Source organism: Protomyctophum bolini (assembly GCF_963924005.1).
Source record: "Protomyctophum bolini genome assembly, chromosome: 8".
NCBI lineage: Eukaryota > Metazoa > Chordata > Actinopteri > Myctophiformes > Myctophidae > Protomyctophum > Protomyctophum bolini.
In genome coordinates, this window is record NC_137869.1 from 31774159 (window position 1) to 31795748 (window position 21590).

The following is a 21590-nucleotide window of genomic DNA, read 5'->3' on the forward strand; positions in this document are numbered from 1 at the left end:
AACATCGGGCTCTGTGTGCTAAAGGAGGCTTCCAGGTAACAAACTGGATTAGCAACAGACATGCTGTGTTCACTGCCCTACCTCCACAGGAAAGAGCGGTGGATGTCAAGGATCTTGACTTGGACAATGACAATTTGCCTGTGGAAAGGGCTCCGGGCGTACACTGGTGTGTCCAGTCGGATGCTTTCGAGTGCAAGATCACACTCAAGGACAAACCTCTGACAAGGAGAGGGATCTTGTCCACCGTTAGCTCCATACACGATCCGTTGGGGTTTCTTGCACCTGTGGTGCTGAGCGCCAAGAGGCTACTTCAACGCCTGTGCAGGGATCAGCTGGGCTGGGATGATGTTTTGCCAGTAAGCACTGTCCGGGAGTGGACAGTCTGGCTGGAGGAGCTTCATCTCATCGAAGAGTTTCGCTTGTGCAGGTGCTTGAAACCTCCCAAGTTTGGAGAAGTCACTTCCGCTCAATCGCATCACTTCGCGGATCCTAGCGAGGACTGGTATGGCATGGTCACATACCTGTTACCGAAATACATCCGGAATGAAACATCAAGGTTCAAGACATTTGTGGCTAATCGTGTCTCCGAGATACTTACAATGTCCAGTCCTTCTCAGTGGAGATACGTTGACACGTTGAGTAATCCAGCGGACTTGGCTTCCAGAGGGACCAGAGTGGAATCCTTCCTGAAGTCCGATGCTTGGGTGGCAGGACCCAAGTTCCTTGTTGAACCTGAAACGGAGTCTGATCTTGCTGGAAAGGTCTCTCTAGATGATCCTGAAGTTAAGATGGTGGCCTCTGTGAATGCGATCCAAGCTGATGAGCAGGCAGACTTGGTCATGCAGTTCAGTACCCACTTCTCGCCCTGGTTCCGCCTGAGAAAGATGGTTGGTTGGTTTCTCAGGTTTAGGAGACTGTTGTTGTATTTGGCTCAGAAGAGGAGGCTTCTCGTCCAGTCTGGTCTGGAGGATGAGAAGGTGCATGAGGAGATGCAGACCATCAGAGTCCAGGCAGCTCAAGCTGCCTGGATAGGCCCATTACTAAAGGGTGTCTTCTTCAAGAAGCAGAGGAGCCATGAAGTCTTACTTGGGGCGCTCATGCTCCGAATCCTCTCTCTTTGTCTCTATTTTGCAGGTGGAGAGTTTATGGAGGAATGGAGATCCTATCGATGGAGAAAATGATGCATTATTCTGAATTAATTTGCATTGACTTTATATTTGTGAATTATTGTAACTTTGCTAAGGCTAATTAAGGGCTCCTACATAATCGATAATAGTTAATTAATGCAAGGCTTAATTAGGGGCCGGAATGTAGGAGCCAAAGAGTGCTTAGCTATAGTGGTTGTCACTTGGTTGGTGATGGGTGTGGGCACCGCATTGACGCTCCGTTATTGGTGGGAGCGTCTCTTTGGGTGGCCCTTTGTAGTCAACAAATATTGGGTGTCTGAACCAGCTCACTCCTAAGGCTGTTTGAACTTGGAGGCAGGGTGAGCTGGGAGGATACACTTTGTTGACCGCACAATGCACTTTGGTATAGTTTGATTCATTCACGTTGTTTGCTCACTGTTTGACTGTTATTTATTAGATTCTTTGCACATATTTATTGCATATATATATATTTATTTATTGTATTGTAATATTTTGTGCACTGAGCTATATAAACGTTTTAAACTTTGAGCTTGTTTGGAAATGAATCATTTTATCATTGTTTTGTCGCGCGTCATTACAGTTTGTTTTTAGCTCCCAGGCTTAGCCTGCCGGCATGAGTAATTTATCGGCAAATTATTATCAGCCACAACACACGGCAAACGCTCAATCAATGAACCAAGACTAGACACAATGTCATTTGGCTTGGAACTCGGCTAACTCATACTAGCCAGTAGCCTATTGAGCTGGGAATAAATCATGGGGAATACACATACCTGAATAGAATGTGTTGATTTTCAAAAGCTCCTTCTCACAAGTCTGGAAAAACTTTTCCTCAAACTTGGCGTAGTATCTCTTGACTGTGTCTTCATCTGCGACTGAGGAAAGAGAAAGAATAGAAACACACATAAGTTAGACACATTGTCAAATTGCAGTAGTTCAGTAATTAAATAAAGCTTTAAAGCCAAAACCTTAAAAAGAGAAGAGCTGGGTGATGTGAAGGTTTTCTTTTTAACTCTATGCCGGAGTGCCACAATTTTTGTATTTTTCCAGTTTTTCATGTGTCTATGAGGTGACTTCATTAGACACCTTGGAGTTGTTTTTATGTGCAATGGTGTATTAACTTTGTATTTAGGGTTTCTTCCTGGAGGCTGAACCCTTGACAGTCAAACGGGCCAATGAAGTAAACAGTAATATAGTGACACCACACTATCAGCCCCTCCCCTAACCCCTCCCCCTTTATCATACAACTACAGCTGTGGGTGCGGCTTCAGTTCAGGTGGATCACCACCCATCACCACCCACCAGGCAAACCAGGCATACTTAATGAACTGGTGGACGTGTCCACATAAAAGCTTGATTTTAACAAATACTGTACACTTTTTGGAAAAAGTTCTTCCCCCTTATATTGTAATAATACCTGATGATCATTTTTTAGGGTGGAAAAAAATGGTGGCACTCCATCTTTAACCATGTAAGTGTTTCTCCAGTGCACTTTATTCATAATTAATATTCATACAAATAAATAAAACATTCGCACCTGGTATAGCAGCTGCCCCATACCAACAAAGGCAAAGCACATGAACCATGTTAAACCCTACTGTATTGACCAGGGTCCCCCAAGAGTCTATATACCGCTATAGGCCTGCTATTCTTTCCTTCGACACTCACAAATATCCGACAATATGTGTTGTGAGCTTGTAGACATGCTATTTTCTGAAAATGTTCGCCTATTATGACATTCCCAGAATGTCATAATTCATGTGGTTGAATGTAATTTGTTGTTACATTTTAGCGATAAGCATTTAAGGCAAAGTAGGATTTAAAAAAACATGTTGACCAGTGACAAACAATGACCATAAAACAGCGCAGACTTCAGCTAAGAGAAAGACACAGTTATACTGTATGATTGGATCTCCTTCCTTCCTTCTCCCCTCTTACAGAACCCTGTATGCCTTCTTCAGGAGCGTCCAATTCAATCAGCATTGATACTCTGTCTCAAACAATCTCTCTCTCTCCTTCAGCACCGGTTATCTGATACCTGACTGAGATTAAAACAGTGTTTCTAGTTGCCGACCCACACATGCTGGCATGTATGTACGGCACGCATGCATGCACAAACACAATACGTAGAACATCTCTCTCTGCCTCTTTCTCTCAACGTTCACAAAAATGTTGTGAGCTTGTATGTAGATCGTCTATTTTCGCCGGAAGACACCATCATAGGTGTATAAAGTGAGGTTAAAAAGCCTGATTAGCCTGAGGTAGTCAGTAACAAAGTGTAGCATGATATGTCACTTACAAGATTACAATACAATATTTTCAAGAGAAAAAACATTTGATATTTTCATGTCAGATTTGCAGTGTCACTGCTATCTAAATGCCAAAGCATGACCCTCGTTCAACCCAGCCAAACCAAACCACGCATGGCTAAATGAAAAACGGATGGGTTCAGCAGCAGTGAAGGGCGATGATGGGAAAGTTAGCCATAAAAAAGCTGCTTGTCTGAGCCAAGGCCGAGGGTGATGTTGCAGTGAAAACATTAGCTGTGGTATAACGTGAGCTCTCCATGCAGGCAGCAACCTTTAGATGGAGAGGCATTCAATTCCAAACACAGTAATAACAAAGAGATGCCCAAGGCTGAAAGCTGTCAATACTCCTGGTCTGGTCACACACACATGCAATCAAGTGTTCATGTGCACAGGCGCGCTAGCATGCACACACACACACGCACGCTCGCACACACGCACTCGTGGGTCGCTCGCACGCACACACACACACACACACACACACACACACGCACACGCACACGCATGCACGCACGCACGCACGCACGCACACACACACACACACACACACACACACACACCTGCTTCAACTGCTCATTACAGCTGATGACAATGTGAAGTGGAGCAATCATGGTACAAATAAATGAGAAACAGCACCCATACCCTTTTATCAGTGTGATCAATGTGATGTTTAATTAAACCGCCTAATGGTAAAAAAAAATCAACTTCAAACCTGATGTGTATATCGGCGAGGGTGTGTTTGTGCCAAGTGGGAATTCAGTTGGACAAAGTGGTTAGCCAGAACCAAAAATCCAAGGAACTCTTTATATTTCTGTCTTTCTGTCTATGTATGAGATCCCTGGTGTCGTCAGTATGATGTCATACTGTAGTACTGGCCTCCAAATACTATGATAACCCGAGTCCGAGAATGGGTACAATGGGTCTGCTTTCCCTATGGGCATCGTTCCCGACAGACAACGTACCAATGTGCACTGGCCTATAGTATATAATATGTATATCGCTGTTTTTACAGCTTGAACAACAGGAGCCAGTTGCACGTCCTCACACTAAGTTCAAACTTACAGACTTGACAGCTTAACAATTTTCTTTTGCCGGGAATGTTTCATAGTGAAGGCACTAGAGTGCCACGCAGATGAGGCCGATTTTCCCCCGAAAAGGCCCGCCTTCTGTTACCCCCCAAAACCGGGAGGCATAATTGTCCCTTAGTACCTCACGTTACATCGTCTTATGTCTCTCTAGAAGCGTTAATATTCCAAACGAGGTGCTTGCTGAAGTCAGAAATGGCCACAGAACAGTATGGACCCCACCCAAATAAAAATGTTTTGATCCACCTTTTATACCAATCTTACCAGCTCAGTGGCCTTGTGGTTAGAGTGTCCGCCCTGAGACTGGGAGGTCGGGTTCAATCCCTGGCCGGGTCATACCAAAGACTCTAAAAATGGGACCCAGTGCCTCCCTGCTTGACACTCAGCATCAAGGGTTGGATTGGGGGTAAGTCCCTGCGACATACTAGCGTCATGTCCAGGGGGTGTACTTGTACATCAAGCTGCCTCACACTATAGAAACAGAAGATAGGCTCCTGCCCTATGGGCCTCATGGCTCGGCAAGGCTACTTTTATACCAATCTTAATTACTTTCTGTCAAATAAAAGTGTAATGTGCACTGCTAGCATGTCCGGGAGAAGGACTGGAATAAACAGGACAAGAACGGAGCGGGAGGAAGAACAGTGCAGCTAAGAGAGAGGACACACTAATGAGTTCAAGGTAAAGTGTCTTTTGGAAGAGAATCAACTGTAAATAGAGTGAGATGACAGACAGAGTTGGAAAGGGGAGATTTAAGGAAGCAGCTAGCATTCCCCTCCTCTCTCTGAGCATTTCCGCTTCATTTATACTCTGTCGTACAAAAAAAAGCTCACAATGCATCGCAATCAGGCTTAATGCTTCAGTGCAAAATTCAGCTGCGGCCGACAACACTCTGAACCACTGACCCGTCCAAGGTTCATCCATCTAGACATCTGCTGGCTGAGCGTATGACTGACTGAATGGCTGACCCATGCAGATGGATGAGTGACTGGTTGTGTGGATGGAGATACATGGGCGTGCTCGACTTGCTGACTGGCTACAGCAGCCTCAATCATTTACTGATTGCCTGGCTAGTAGCCACTGTTCAATGGCAGAACGGCTAACGGGGCTAATGGAGTCGGGCATCCAGGAAAGTAGCTAATTGAATTGTACTGTATTTAAATCAATTTAACATAATACATGATCAGGTTATAGAAAGGGTGGTGGACCACACACAAAACAGAGAGGTGTGAAAGGAAGAGTGCTACAGCTTAAGTATGACATGAAAGGTGAAGTGTAGAAGAAGTTATAGAGTGACTTCCGCAATCACTTTCATCTCTCTCCTTGTTGGTGCAGTGCAGTGCTGAAGACCCCAGAGATAGTGTGCACCTGTGTTTGTCTTTTCCCGAGTGTTTGAAGTCTTTGAACACACGTCCATGTGTAAGATGTGTGAAATCTGAGTGAGTCTGAGTTTTGAACCCATACATGCGTCAGGGAGTCACTGAGAGTTCACGTCCATGCGTTCTTTGATCTGAAACACTTGTGTTGTCATCATTGCTACTCACAACATAACACAACACAGCATAACTTCAACCCTCATTAATGGTACTCAACATGGTTAGCATTTCATTGTTACACCTCTTCAGTCTCTCCTTCCTACAGAAGACCAGAGCTTAATTGCATTAAAATTGAATAATATACAAGGATAGTGAACAAGGCAGCCTATAGAGGTGTGCATAGTTGAGTCGTGTTTATAGCAGTCTCTGTTGGACTAATTAGTAGATAGAGACATGCAAACAAACAAGCCTCATTACAGTTTTGTGCTTGCCTTGCATGGCTGTGACAGCTAAAAAAAACCATAAAGCTGTCTGAAATCATAACATCGTTATTGTACTGAACCAAGGTGTCTTGGGTATGTGTACAGTAAACCTCAATTTCTCTCAGAAACACAGTTTGGCTCCTCATTATAACAGGTTTGGCTGAAAAGGGGTAGACAGCTCACTGTGTCCAAAGCATAGGAATGTGGAGGTATATGAACATCAAGGGAAATGACAGCTTGAGCACTAAACACAGCAGTGTGCAAAACCAGACCCAAGAACTCTACGAGAAGTACAAAACAAAAATGTTCAAAAATGAAGTGCCATATTTCCTTTGATTCCTGATTATTTTCTTTGATTCCTGATTCAATTTTCCAGCCTCCCAGACAGCCTAGACTAGGCCCTCAGAGAGTTCTCTCTTGTCCTCAGTCATGAGGCCCCTTACCTGTCTCTTAACCAACTTACAGACACTCAGAGACAGCAGGAACCACAACAAAACCTTTTCTGCAGCGCTGCCTGCCTGACATTTGTTTCATGGGAGGTGCGTTTGTGTGTGTGTGTGTGTGTGTGTGTGTGTGTGTGTGTGTGTGTGTGTGTGTGTGTGTGTGTGTGTGTGTGGTACAGCATTTCAACTTTATAAATGTAAACTATTCACAAAACTCTTATCTCTTTCCGTAGTAGGAACCACGGACCATCATTTGGTGAGATTTAGCCTCTCAGACCAAAAATTCCATGATGTATTGATGTGATACCATAAGGAGAGATAACAGGCAAAACATTGATCAAAATAACAATTCTTGGCCCGTGTGTGTGTGTGTGTGTGTGTGTGTGTGTGTGTGTGTGTGGACCACCTAGGCTGGTAATCCAGCCTGACAGCGTGTTGCGGGTTCAAGTCACGAGTCCCGATGATCTTTGTTGTGTGTCTTCCCCCCCCCCATCTCTCTCCCCGTTTCCTGACAACCTACTGTACACCAGGCAAAAAGCCCCCAAAAATATCATTAACAAAATAATAACAATTCTTTTAAAATTAAGTAATGCAGATGTTTAACAAATAATTTCACTGTTGAGAGCGTAAAATGAAACCAAATGGACCCGTAAGGGTCTTAAGGGTCCATTTGGTTACCACCTGAAACCCCCTCAAGGACCACTGGTTGAAAACCACTGACCTAGATTTTTTTGAAGACATTTCAGCCAGAAATGCTAGCCTGCATATCCCTCTGTGCGTGATATCTGCAACTCTCAGTTCTAGAGTCTCTTACTGTGTTTCAGGCAACATAACGGCCCTTTCTCTAGGGCACAGCTGTACAAAAATCAATACTTGGTTTGATTGAGTAAAGAAGCACTTAATGAACATAGTAAATCATGGAATTACTATGCCTATTTAATAACAGCATGGCCTATGTACAATGTCTGTCACTGAATAAAATGTAAAATTACCTATCGCACATTCTCAAAAACCAACCCTCACAATCCAGGCCTCTTATTGTATTCAGTGCAGAAATGGCCTTCCATTAAATGTGCATTCTTTCACCCCTTATCCTGCACCATCAGCACTAATCCATACTCTATGATGTCTCAAACATACACACAAAAAAAACCAGATGCACACAAAACTACAAAGATGGAAAAACTCTTGATGAATTACATAAAATTAATGACATAAAAGGTTTAAATTTGGAGATACAAGTCAAGGTTTGTGCCCGACAGTGACGATATACGTGTCATCTCACTGGCAATGTACAGGCCGGGGCATGTATGTATGTATGTATGTATGTATATGTATATGTACGATGTATAGGCATCGGTACAGGCACAATGTACAGGCCAGGGCAATAGGCATCGGTGCTCAAGCTATTGTCTATAAGACATAATGTATGTATAATGTATACAGTACATGGTACTGTGCTGCACATTGTATGCATCCATTGCCTTCACCTATACACTCAGACAAAGAGTTGTATTAGTAGTCGCTAGAAAAACAACTCTTGACCTATTCCCCTGGTGGCTTGTAGACCCCCCCCCCCCCCCCCCCCACACACACACACACACACACACACACACACTACTCCTATCTCCTTCCTCTGTAGTCTGCATAAATAAATTATGACTTCCATTGAGGGAGCCTCCCCCGGAACCCCACTGTAAGCCCCAACCCTTCACACACGCACACGCACACGCACACACACACACACACACACACACACACACACACACACACACACCATCCCCCTACTTCTTATTTTCCGATGCTGGAAGTCTTTGACCCGGCCCCATAAAGCCTGCCCATAAATCCTTCATGTGCAGTCTCTCTCTAACCTGCTACCAGTGATGCCGATCAACAACCAACACACGCACGCACACACGCACGCACAGTTCACACAATGGATACTGTTGGTTCGTTTGTTCCACGCCTCTCGCAGCATCAATGGGAGTCACTCCACTCGTGTAGGCCTATGTGTCCCACCCACCACTCCCCCCTTTCTTCCCTCTATCTATTAGAAGTGTTCATCGGCATGAGGTTGACAGTGTGAAGGCAGCAGAGCAGTGGTTGTCTTTATGTTAGCGGCTCAGATAGAATCTGTCATTATTGCCTCCGCAGCCAGGAGAGAGGGGAGAACACGTGCATGCGCGAGCGCTCTCGCACACACACACACACACACACACACACACACACACACACACACACACACACACACACACACACACACACACACACACACACACACACACACACACACACACACACACACACACACACACACACACACACACACACACACACATTTAACAACCCGGGTAATGACGCCTCACACTGCAGATTATCATTGTCATGTTCGGGTGACTTCGCTGTCAGGAGACCTGAAGAAGCCATTATGTTTTCATTGTGTCTGTATTCGTTTCCTTTATCTCTGTACCTCCCAAGAGGTCGGTGTAAATCATGCCATATATTAGGCTATAATAAATGAACAGGATTGATCTGAATTACAGAGTCCACACTGTGGGGCAGTATACACTGGGCCGACATTATGTTAAATCAGTTTACAGCAAAAGAGAGAGAGAGATCAACAGAGAAGGGGGAGAGATAAAGAGAGATCATATTTATCACTCCTAACCTTCTATGGTTCCAGGAAAAAAACACAAAACCCCCTTCTCTATCAGTCCCTCCCTCCCATCCCTTTTGACTTAATTCCCATTCGACCCTCCAGACACAATTAATTCTACCAATGATAGCTCAGCTCTCTCACAGAGGCTGGGGGAACATTAGGAATGCACACTCACCGGGCCCAGACAGCCAGCCTGCCTTGAAGGAATGCACACGGATCAAGGAGAGCCCCATTGTGTTACTATACATACTGTACATACAGTACACCACCGCAAGCTACATGGATCCAAAACAAACTACAGTGCTGTGGTGAAGAGAGCATCACATATTCTACACAGGTGTTGTTGATATCACTAGTGTATGCCTGCATTTGTGTATGGATTGTGAGTCTCGCTGAAAGAGAGAGGGACTATGTGTGCGTGCGTGAGAGTGCAGTGTGTCACGGGTATCTTCCCGGCAGCCAGTTGAATACACAGTGAACAGGAAAGGGTGTCAGTATGGACCAGATGGGCTGTGAGATGATCCTGGGGACCAGAGGGGATTCGCAGAACACACACACACACACACACACACACACACACACACACACACACACACACACACACACTGGAGAATAATAGTAGCGGGAATTTACATAGAGAGAGAATGTGTGTGTGTGTGTGTGTGTGTGTGTGTGTGTGTGTGTGTGTGTGTGTGTGTGTGTGTGTGTGTGTGTGTGTGTGTGTGTGTGTGTGAGAGAGAGTGAGAGAGAGAGAGAGAGAGAGAGAAATGGAGGAGAAATTGGCTGTGTAGAGCTATCCGTGGTACTGAAACCACTTAAGAAATGGGTTGCTTGCTATTGTTGCTAAACCACAACTGCCGAGTTCAAGTACCAGCAAATGGATTAAGTAGCATTTCACACAATCACAAGTTGGTACTTACTGGTACTTTGTGCTATAGTATAAATGAATAACTATCTAAACAATGAACAATAGAAACGGATTAGTGACTGAATGACCCTTAAACCCTCCATGACTATATGGACTTTTTCTTTAGACTAGCGAAACATAGTTTGTCCATCTTTGATTGTATGCCCAATCCCATCTATCATCAAAGTAAAACAAACAACTTAAGAAGTCATTAAACGTCAAGACAGTGAGCAATTGGGGAAGTAAAATGACAATGTTTGTGAACCATGCTAAGTGGGTCACGTTCCCCCTGTGGGAATGTGCCCTGCCATGCTCCAGCCATCTCCCTCCGTAAACCTTGAACGTCTCCAGTATTTCGTATGCCAATCCCTTAAACACACTGGTTGGCAGAATAGAGGTAAACACATTCCAATACAGTATATTCATAGACAGTCGATCATCTAGACTGAGTGAGTCCCTTGCAGTGACTCAATTAGTACGAGTTCAGAGGACGGCTAAACTGACATGACAGAACGTACGGAGGAAGTCGAAAGTAGTAGCAGTAATTGAGAGAGGAAGTCCGGCGATGTGGAATTGGACAAAGTTTAGAAGTAGGTCACAGAAACCTCCAATCAAGCAAACATGAACAGGAAGTCATATTATGGACTAGGGGGCTGAGGGGAGAGTTAATTACTGCAACCCTTTATACTTCAGAGGTCAGTAAAAGATAAGTGTGTGTATGTGTCTTTATGCCTATGTGCGAGTGTAATTAGTTCTGTTTCTCTCTTTCAGTAGTTAATGCGTCTCTCTTTCTGTCTGCTTATCTATTTTCCTTTGTCTCTCTTCTTCCCTTGCATCTTTCTGCTGAGCATCAGCTGCTGTGAGGTGTTATCTCTGATAGTGAAAGCTGGCCAGACCTCTCTGTTCTCCATATGGCTCCGTGCGGGCCGGTGGAAATCGGTACGCTCTGTGAATCTCCATGACTCCCTGCATCTCAAGTCACGCTGATAACGGAAACATGTCCAGTCCAACGCTGTAATGTTTTCCTGGTCCTATCACATACTGCATGTGCCGGTTGTGCCCTATAAACTCTGCTGGGGGACATCGGGAATCCATGGACTTCAACCATCAACCATACATTTAGCCCAGTTTCATCATCATAGTATCAGCCCTGATCAAACCCATGTTTGGTTTGATCTCATTCCAAACTATTGCAGTGAAAACTCTTTATGATATTCCAGGTTACTAGAGCTCAGGTAAAGTGGAATTTATTCCTTTAGCTTCAATCCAGCATGCTTTTAGGTATCAATATCTCGGTGACTGTATGCAAGCTCACGTACAGAACAGATCTTCTGTTCAACACTAATAGAACCAAATCTGATCTAAAGAGATTAACTCTAAAGAGAACCGTTTGTGTAGGAGTCAGCCTATGAGATGAGATGAGAGTATAACATGAGTTCCGAACTGACTCAGAGGCTGCTAATCGATTCATGACACCAGTATCTTTCATGCTAAATTAGCATTGGCTTTGTAGGCCCTATATTTCCAATGCTGCAGAAAGACTAGTAGCACTGTTACAAGACAGCCATCCAGTATACTGTATGACATCAGTCTTATATGACATCAGTACTGTCCCAACTGTATTTATATCGGCCACATGGCGTCTCACTGTCAATGTTTGTGGCATCACACGTCGTCAATGTTTGTTTAGCTGCTGCCCTAAACAAACATTTAAAAAGTCCATAGACTTGGCTGCCATTCCACCATATGTGGCCGTCAGGCCACGTGACATGTCAAGCCACCATATGGTTGTCAGTCCGTCACGCCTCGTGACACGCTCAATATATGGCCGTCTCCATTATATGAAGGTCGACACTGACCTCATCAAACTCTGAATAGCCATACATGGAGAAGACTGGATCATCTGGAGAAGACTGGATGATCACCTAGTTCTGCATATACTCTACATGATCTGACCTCAAACCTCAAAGCCTTAGATCTCCATATATGGAGCTGGCCTGTTCTGACATTCCATATGTTGATCCGCACCCATCCTCATCAAACTCTAGACGGGCCCGCCCCAAAGTGCAGCCGTGCTTCTGTGCCCTCAAAGCACTGCCCCCGCTGCCACCACACTGCCCCCGCTGCCACCACTACCGCCCAGCAGTCTGCCGTCACCCAGGCGGACGTGTGCTTCTCGCCCTCTGGGCGTCTTACCGGTATAATAACTTAAGCTTGCATTTAATATCACACACCTTGCACTCCTGTACAAAACTTTTACCAGACAAACTAATAACAAAATTCTATTTCTTCTATTTCTAGTTTTATTAAATTATTATTGTTATTTGTAATCAATTACATTGATTAGTTTGCCTGTTTCGGGCTGAGAGCCTTCCTCATCAATGACCACCAACTGTACTCAAGGTGACATTTATTACTGCAGCAGCATAATAACACTCATCCATACAAATCTACATAGCCAGTGAGACACAGAGCTGTATGATTTAAATGTCACAGAACACAGCAGGAGAAGAAAGAGGCAACTGATATGACCCACTGCACCGTCTGGAATGTGCTAGGTGTGTGTGTGTGTGTGTGTGTGTGTGTGTGTGTGTGTCTCCCCCTCAATAGGATGATGGAGGGGGAATGCCAGATCTCATCAGCATAGTGTGAACTCCCAGCAGATGTCCAGATCCTGGGGGGAAGTGTGTGTGTGTGTGTGTGTGTGTGTGTGTGTGTGTGTGTGTGTGTGCGTGCGTGCGTGCGTGCGTTTTATGAATGTGTACAGTATGTCGGTGTGATGTTATATGTCACAACCACACTTTTACCTTCATATATTGTAGGCTACAAGTGCTATTCGATACTTACTGTTAAGCATCAGTTTAGTTTTTGTCTGATTGAGTCCATGCTGTTTTAATATTCACATAATATTTCACCATTAGCCTAATGGAGCTTGTTATGGTCAATTACTGATAAAGGTAGCAGGACGGATCGTTCAGGAGTATAGGGAGAAGGAAACATGAGAACTGGATAGAATGGGAAATCACACGGCGGGTTCCATGTACGGGAACTAATGACAGTAAATGCGTTATGAGTTATTATCACATTAGACATGATGGCTGCACAGCTACAGTATGTAAACGTACTGACTCTATAGCATCTACCATCCACAGTAACATTCTCAGTGTGAATTATTTAACTATATGGCTCACCTCCATTTGGGTCCATTTGGATTAAATTAACACTGAGGTGTGTGTGTGTGTGTGTGTGTGTGTGTGTGTGTGTGTGTGTGTGTGTGTGTGTGTGTGTGTGTGTGTGTGTGTGTGTGTGTGTGTGTGTGTGTGTGTGTGTGTGTGTGTGTGTGTGTGTGCGTGCGTGTGCGTGCGTGCGTGCGTGTAGCAGTTTAACCCCATTAGTCAGGGCTGGTCTATCTGGTCGCGCCTCATTACGACGACAATAAGGTTTATGCTCTACTCTCACCACCAGACGGCCATGGCTGATATTAATCACTGTCTAGTCTGTGGACGAGGAAGATGATCTGAGACGCTTCATTGGACTGCTGATGTCTCACTTTACTGCTCTGGTGGATGGGAGAGAGAGAGATAGAGAGATAGAGATAGAGAGAGAGAGGGGGGGGGGGGAGGAGACAGAGGAATTACTTCTCTCCACCTTTTCCTCTTCTCCTCCTTTCCTCTCTTCCTCTACTTCTCCCACTCCTTCCCTTAATGCCAAACTTTCTCCACAGGCAGCCAAGTAAAAAAATAAACTTTAAGAAGAAGAAAAGAAAAAAAGGAGATGGCTCTCGGTTTCAGTATATATGGTAAATAAACAGGACTGCCACGGCAAGCAAGGCTGACGTATCCGTCATCACACGTGACGCGCCTCATTTTATACCAGCAAGTGCTACGAAAGAATACATCATTCACATGTTCTCAGTTCAACAGTCACAGGGCCAGGGGGATGTTCTAGACAGTTCAACCCAACAGTCACAGGGCCAGGGGGACGGCACAGTGACTATAGAGACTGGTTTCTCCTACTTTGTCTTTCAAATATTCATTAAGTTGTATTATATTTCATTACAGAAACAATACACTGCATAAATGGAGTATATTTGCATGATGAATCAATACAATAGCAGTTTGACAATGGCTGTCATTGATCAGTGCAGTGCAACTATTATTCCTAACGGATACTGTGCAGGCTTTCAACATTTCAAATTTAGTCCAGTGTAATTTAATTCTTGGCTCACGTCAATTATCTTTACAGCAACTGGAATTCTAATTGAGATGATGGCACGTTTTAAAACTGGAGGTTTCTCTGATTTGGGAACAAAACATCTATAATCGTACTGTATATAAAAATGTTCTTGTATATGGTTTTTGTATTATTTCCACAGCAGAGTCCTATAGGATTTTACACGACCTTACATCAGCCAGAGCTGTTTCTATATTGTAATCTAATGATGCCACTGTTACACAGGACACATGCAGCATGTCGTAATACACTGGAATACTCTGGTCAGTATGAACACAAAATAAAGACAACAATATAGCTGAAATCGGCGCTCTCGGTGGAAAACAGACTAATGACCCTGTGTTCCAATGGATCCAGCTACTTTTCCTACATTTGTGTGATGCAATTGTACGATGAAGTAGGGCATTCATTTACAAAAATATAAAAAGTTGAAATACTTACATACTACATACATACATTTGAACGAAAGCGACAATACACGATTGTTTCTCACATGCATGCACTAGACTAGAGAGACAAGACCCATGCTTCAATGGAAATAAATGTATGGATGAGATGATATCAAGATCATTATGAAATTGAACGTTAGAAAAAATGTGCTTTGTGAGCTGCCTGCCATCTAAGATGCTGCTGTTCACCTTGGAAATGTTTGCCACTGCTGATGGATGGAATCAGGAGATGAAATGTCTCACAACAACTCCACCCCCCATAATGCACTTTAGGCTGATGGTGGAGCCAATGAATGAAACCTCTCTGCCAGCGGCCGGGGAGGGTCTGCTATGTTCCTGAATGAAAAAACAACACAAGACCGACTGAATGAAAACAAAAACTAACTGTAAAGATGACACACAAGCCAATGAGAAAAGCACACCAGCCATAGAAAATGACAGAAGTAGGCTACGCTCATCTCTTTTGACCTTGAATTCCATGTGGATGTTCAGGGACATTATGTTGATTAAATGCAGTACAAAAAAGGAGAAAAATAAAAAAGCTTTTTTGTATGGCTAGAATATCACACAGCCACCTGGCTGGAAGAAAATGTGCTGTTCCATTTCTGTCCATGTCTGGTTGCGTGCTTGCGTGCGAGTACGAGAGCATTGTCCCATTTCTGTAGGCTGATTGGCTGGGAGTGACATTGTCATTATCGACATGCTGCTCCCCTGCTCCCCTGGATCCTGTAGCCATTAGCAACCAGCTATGGGAGTTGTCCTCTCCACTGCTGTAGCCAATTGCTTTCACATCACTGTGTGTGCATGCATGCCAATGAGCAGGTGTCTGCGCACGGAGCGTGCGTGCGGTTAATGCATGTGTGTGTGTGTGTGTGTGTGTGTGTGTGTGTGTGTGTTGGGGTGGTCACACACTACGAAATGTGAGGCTCCACATACAAAAGTGATGACAAAAATGATTGAGCATGTCCGCATTGATTGATTTACAAAATGCAGCTTCACAGTCTCCCATTTATAACTAATTTATTCCTAAGAAATAAGACAAATACCGGTAAAAAACCAATAGCAGCATTATCTGTCCACATTGAGAATGAGAAGAAAAGTCCCCCCCCCACACACGCACACACACACACACACACACACACACACACACACACACACACACACACACACACACACACACACACACACACACTTAAAAGCAGACATGCTGAACAGGAATCAGCACACAAGCAGTCAGCGCAAAAATAATCAATAGGTGTTGATTAGGCCTGATCCTGCTCAGTAGCTTTTGTATTGCTTGGCAAGCAACAGCCTTTACTCTGTGTGCCTGGGAAATCAATACTGATCTCTTATTAGACCACTGAGGATGGGAAAAGAGCAGTACAGCTGACTGTGAATCGACACTGATATAGCACACGATTTTGGAAACAACTAAAACTATGTTTCAGACCCACTTTCCCAGCATATAAATGAAACCTAATAAAAAAACTGATCATCAAAGGAGATCACTTCAGTTCAACATTTATGTAGGTAGAGCTAGCCGATTTATTGACACCACAATTGCTCACTGCAGCAATTTTTTTTATTTTTGTTTGCATCTGTCATACTACATTCAATTAGCCTATAATTTAGAACAGGAAATGTTTCAATATTGCCAGCATATTTTACAATGTCTATTGATAAAGTATGAGTAGAAATGATTGATTGGTGGGATTAAATGGATAAAGCTTTCACCACCACCACCATCACCATCTCTTTACACACTGTTCAACACTCCAGTTAACACTCCAGGCACTTGTTGGTAGAGCATGAAAACCCTTTTAGATAGAATCATAGAATGTCCCGTTGGGACCATGTTTATTACAACTCTTCTACAGTAGCTTCTTGCCTGGAATCTCTGCCTCTGGTTTACTACACACCACAGAGAGAGAGAGAGAGACATACAACAGGATAATAAAGTTATTGTTTCTAATGCTTGATTTGCTGAAGGCTAAATGCTCTTAAAGAGTCAATCTGAAACAGTTGATTGCCAATGCTGAGGTCTTGTAATGCCGCAAGATTATTTAAAAAGAAATCACATAAAGTGCCCGCACACCATCTGCAATTTGAACACTTTTATTATAGGCAACGTTTCGGTCAAAGACCTTCTTCAGGCATATCTGCCGCAAAATTATAACGCATTTTGACGTTCAAACATTCCATGAGTCTGCAAGTTCAAGGTCATTTTATGGAGGATTTGTCCTCAGATCGTAGCACTTCATACAATGAAATAAATGGTGATTGATTATTTGAATTTGTATTGAAAATAATATTAAAAAAGATCCAAAAGAATAATATACAATGATTGTATTGTATTGTATTGTATTGATTACATGCACTCATTCATACACACATTCACACACCGATGGCGGTGGAAGGCACCAACCTGCCCATTGGGAGCAATTAGGGGTTCAGAGTCTTGCTCAAGGACACTTCGACACTAACTCTGGGAGAGCCCGGGATCGAACTGGGAACCCTCCAGTTCCCAGTTCGCTCTACCTCCTGAGCCACGCCGACCCACTTCATGCAACAGCAAGCAACATAGGCTATACTAATGCACCACTTGACTGTACGTAACATCTAATTAGGGGGAAACGAACGAATGAGAGAGCTATACTATAGCTCGCTATAGCACCAGCCAAGCTAATTATTCCGCTCTTAGTCTCTGTTACCATGGGAGCTGGTCATGTGTTCAAATCACCACATGGGTGTGTCCATATGGATCTAAGAATACCTGTGGGGTGTGTGTGTGTGTGTGTGTGTGTGTGTGTGTGTGTGTGTGTGTGTGTGTGTGTGTGTGTGTGTGTGTGTGTGTGTGTGTGTGTGTGTGTGTGTGTGTGTGTGTGTGTGTGCGTGTGCGTGCATGTGTGCGTGCGTGCATGCGTACAGTATGTGAGAAAGGGGGCAGGGAGAAAGAGACAGACAGACAGACACAGAGGGCGGGATCATATTTTATGGTTACATTACTGGTGGGAGGAGGGTGTTATGGGTGTGTGTTAATCAGGCCAGTAATAACAGCAGGGTGGGCTGATGGAGTTGGGGGGGGGGAGGGGGCTCTTTGTGATCATCTATCTAATCCCTGTGGATCTGGTCCCTTGGCCCTTGCTCCTCCTCCATCACATTACACCATCCCCCTTCTTCAGCATCCACCTTCAACTATGAACACTATACAAAAAACACACACACAAACATTCATGCATAAACAGTAACACATACACCGAGCTGCAAACAAAACGCTGCTCCTCATCAAGAGCAGCGATTACATTTAAAGCCATTCGGTGCTTAGAATGGAGAGCTGTGACAACTGCTAACTGCTGTATGTTAAGCAGAGGAATCAAACTTGTTCCATGAGCCAGCAAAGGGAACGAGCCATTTGACTACAATAAATGGAGCAGCTCTTTCATAAGCCATCGTCTGTATGTCTGTACCCCCGTCCCTAAGCAGAGAGTAAGGCCCCCCTCCTGTCTGAGCTGGTCCCCAACAGCCCAGTCTGTACCCCCGTCCCTAAACTGAGAGTAAGGCCCCCCTCCTGTCTGAGCTGGTCCCCAACAGCCCAGTCTGTACCCCCGTCCCTAAGCAGAGAGTAAGGCCCCCCTCCTGTCTGAGCTGGTCCCCAACAGCCCAGTCTGTACCCCCGTTCCTAAACTGAGAGTAAGGCCCCCTCCCTCCTGTCTGAGCTGGGTCCCCAACAGCCCAGTCTGTACCCCTGTCCCTAAACTGAGAGTAAGGCCCCCCTCCTGTCTGAGCTGGGTCCCCAACAGCCCAGTCTGTACCCCTGTCCCTAAACTGAGAGTAAGGCCCCCTCCCTCCTGTCTGAGCTGGTCCCCAACAGCCCAGGCTGTACCCCCGTCCCTAAGCAGAGAGTAAGGCCCCCCTCCTGTTTGAGCTGGTCCCCAACAGCCCAGTCTGTACCCCCGTCCCTAAACTGAGAGTAAGGCCCCCTCCCTCCTGTCTGAGCTGGTCCCCAACAGCCCAGTCTGTACCCCCGTCCCTAAACTGAGAGTAAGGCCCCCTCCCTCCTGTCTGAGCTGGGTCCCCAACAGCCCAGTCTGTACCCCTGTCCCTAAACTGAGAGTAAGGCCCCCTCCCTCCTGTCTGAGCTGGTCCCCAACAGCCCAGTCTGTACCCCCTAAGCATCCCTAAGCTGAGAGTAAGGAACCCCCTCCCCTCCCTCCCTCCTGTCTGAGCTGGGTCCCTCCCCAGCAGCCCAGCATATGATGGATGTGACAGGGACCTGTTCCATGTGGAGTCTGGGAGCCCCAGCTGAGCTGATGGCTTATTCATTAGAGCAGCCTACAACTGCCCTTTGGGGACCCTAAAATGCCACAGAGCGGAGCTGCACTCAACATAACCACCTTCATCCTGATGGATGTGACATCGCTGGCGGGCCAGCTTTATCCGGACAGGTAACATTAGCACTTCTTCCAGTCTATCCACGTGTAGTCTGTATATAGACGGGGACATGCAGGACAGCTTGTCAAGCAACCTTTTATTCATAAATATTGTATGCCAATGAACAGAGCAACTGGGTAATGTGTGGACTTATTGTTCACCGACAGTGACAATGGTATACTGCCAGTATAGTTGGTGAACTAAAATAAATCCCTTTTTACACTTGGAAGTTGGAAGACTGCCACGCTAAAACTGAGCAACATTAGGGGAGATCACAAGGTGAAATCATTGTTGGTTTGATCAGATTTCACCTGATCGGTCTATTTCACAAATAGTTATATAATATTAATAATAATAATAATATCAATAACGAAGCGACAACGTTTCCATGTTTCAGTTAGATCTTCGTCAGGTCATCGTGACCTGTACCCCGTTAATAAAGTAAGGGCCTAAATCGTCTGAGCTGCTCCAGTGCCTCCTTCTCTCATAAAGAATACTCAGTGTTGGCCCGGGCCGCCCTAGCGGTCCGGGCACCTAGGCTGCTAATCCAGTGTGTTGTGGGTTCGACTCCCGATCCTGACGGCCTTTGCTGCGTGTCACTCACCATCTCTCGCCACCCATTTCCTGTCAGCTTTCTGTACACTATCAAATAAAGGCAGAAAAAGGCCCCGAAAAATCTTTAAAAAGAAAATAATACTCAGTGTTAATGTATCCATTTGTAACTCAGAGAGTGCATAAATGAAGAAAATAAAGGGAGACTCCCGCACACTCAAATCATTCATTGCAAGCTTTCGTCTATTGACCTTCTCAGAGAGTGCACAAATAAAGGTCAACTTGGGATTGTGTGTGTGTGTGTGTGTGTGTGTGTGTGTGAGAGAGAGAGAGAGAGTGCTTTCAACATATTTTATGCTTAATAGTTTTGTTATAATTATAAAAATGCTCAAACAGATTTGGAGGTAGTACACTGAGAACGATAATGAATGTGTTTTAAAAGGCCTGCCTTGAGGAAGATTTGTATTAATGAGGAGCTGAAATGCATTGCGTTTCAATAATAAATAACAGTGTATACTGTATAAATAAATGTGTAGTTATTTACACATGACCAGGATGTCTAGGTCTATAGGCTATAGGTTTGTTTATGATATAGGGTTGGGATTCCCTGTGTACTCGCGCAACCTGTGCTCATAATGTAAGTTATTATTTACTCTCTCCGTATATCTCTGTCTCATTCTGCACGTACTGCACGTGCGTGCATGCGTGTGTGTGTGTGTGTGTGTGTGTGTGTGTGTGCACATGCATGAGTGTGTGTGTGTGTGTGTGTGTGTGTGTGTGTGTGTGTTGTGTAATGCCCAGGTTAATAGCTTGTCCCAGAGCAGCGTGTCTGTAATAATTCACAGAGAAAAGGCACACAGGTCAATGCCAGTAGCATCAGTAACTTTCATCCACAGGTGTGTGTGTGTGTGTGTGTGTGTGTGTGTGTGTGTGTGTGTGTGTGTGTGTGCGCGTGCGTGTGTTTGTATCTTTTTAATAGAACGGAATTGGACCACAGGGATCTCTTCCGGTGAGTGAAATTGATGAAAAATCCCTGGTAGCAAACAACAAACACCACAGAGCTTTATCAGTCTGACAGACTGTTATATCCCTGAACGCAGTCACACGCACAACACAACACACACACACACACACACACACACACACACACACACACACACACACACACACACACACACACACACACACACACACACACACAGTGACAGTATGTTATACTACAGTATAATTACAAGCTGACTGACCACATTACTAATGTTGTCACCTCCAGTTCAAGTGACAGTGATAAATAAATTGGTCAATAATCTGATTTAACAGGAGCACATTACTGTACAGTGCATGTACAGCATTGAAACAAGACACATGCCTAGCATAGCCTATGATATGTCTGCTTTTATCTGGGACAGTACTATAAAGCAGGGGTTCTCAACCTGGGGTCACAACCCCTCGGGGGGTCGCCAACTTATTTCCGGGGGTCCCAAGCCAAAGACATTGAGAACCCCTGCTATAAAGCACATACTGTTGGCCCTGGTTTCTGACCTTCTGTGCAAATGCTACCTTTGGCCTTTTGTGTTTATATGAG

The 21590-nt window shown here is 44.6% G+C and overlaps 1 protein-coding gene across 1 annotated transcript in view; it reads right to left on the reverse strand.

The window, feature by feature from the left end:
• Window positions 1–21590, reverse strand: part of xpr1a (xenotropic and polytropic retrovirus receptor 1a) — a 99065-nt gene that overhangs the window by 37143 nt on the left and 40332 nt on the right. Inside the window, exon 3 of the mRNA XM_080770851.1 lies at window positions 1922–2023. Coding sequence (XP_080626977.1) covers window positions 1922–2023 — 102 coding nt within the window. The remainder of the gene's footprint in view (window positions 1–1921; window positions 2024–21590) is intronic.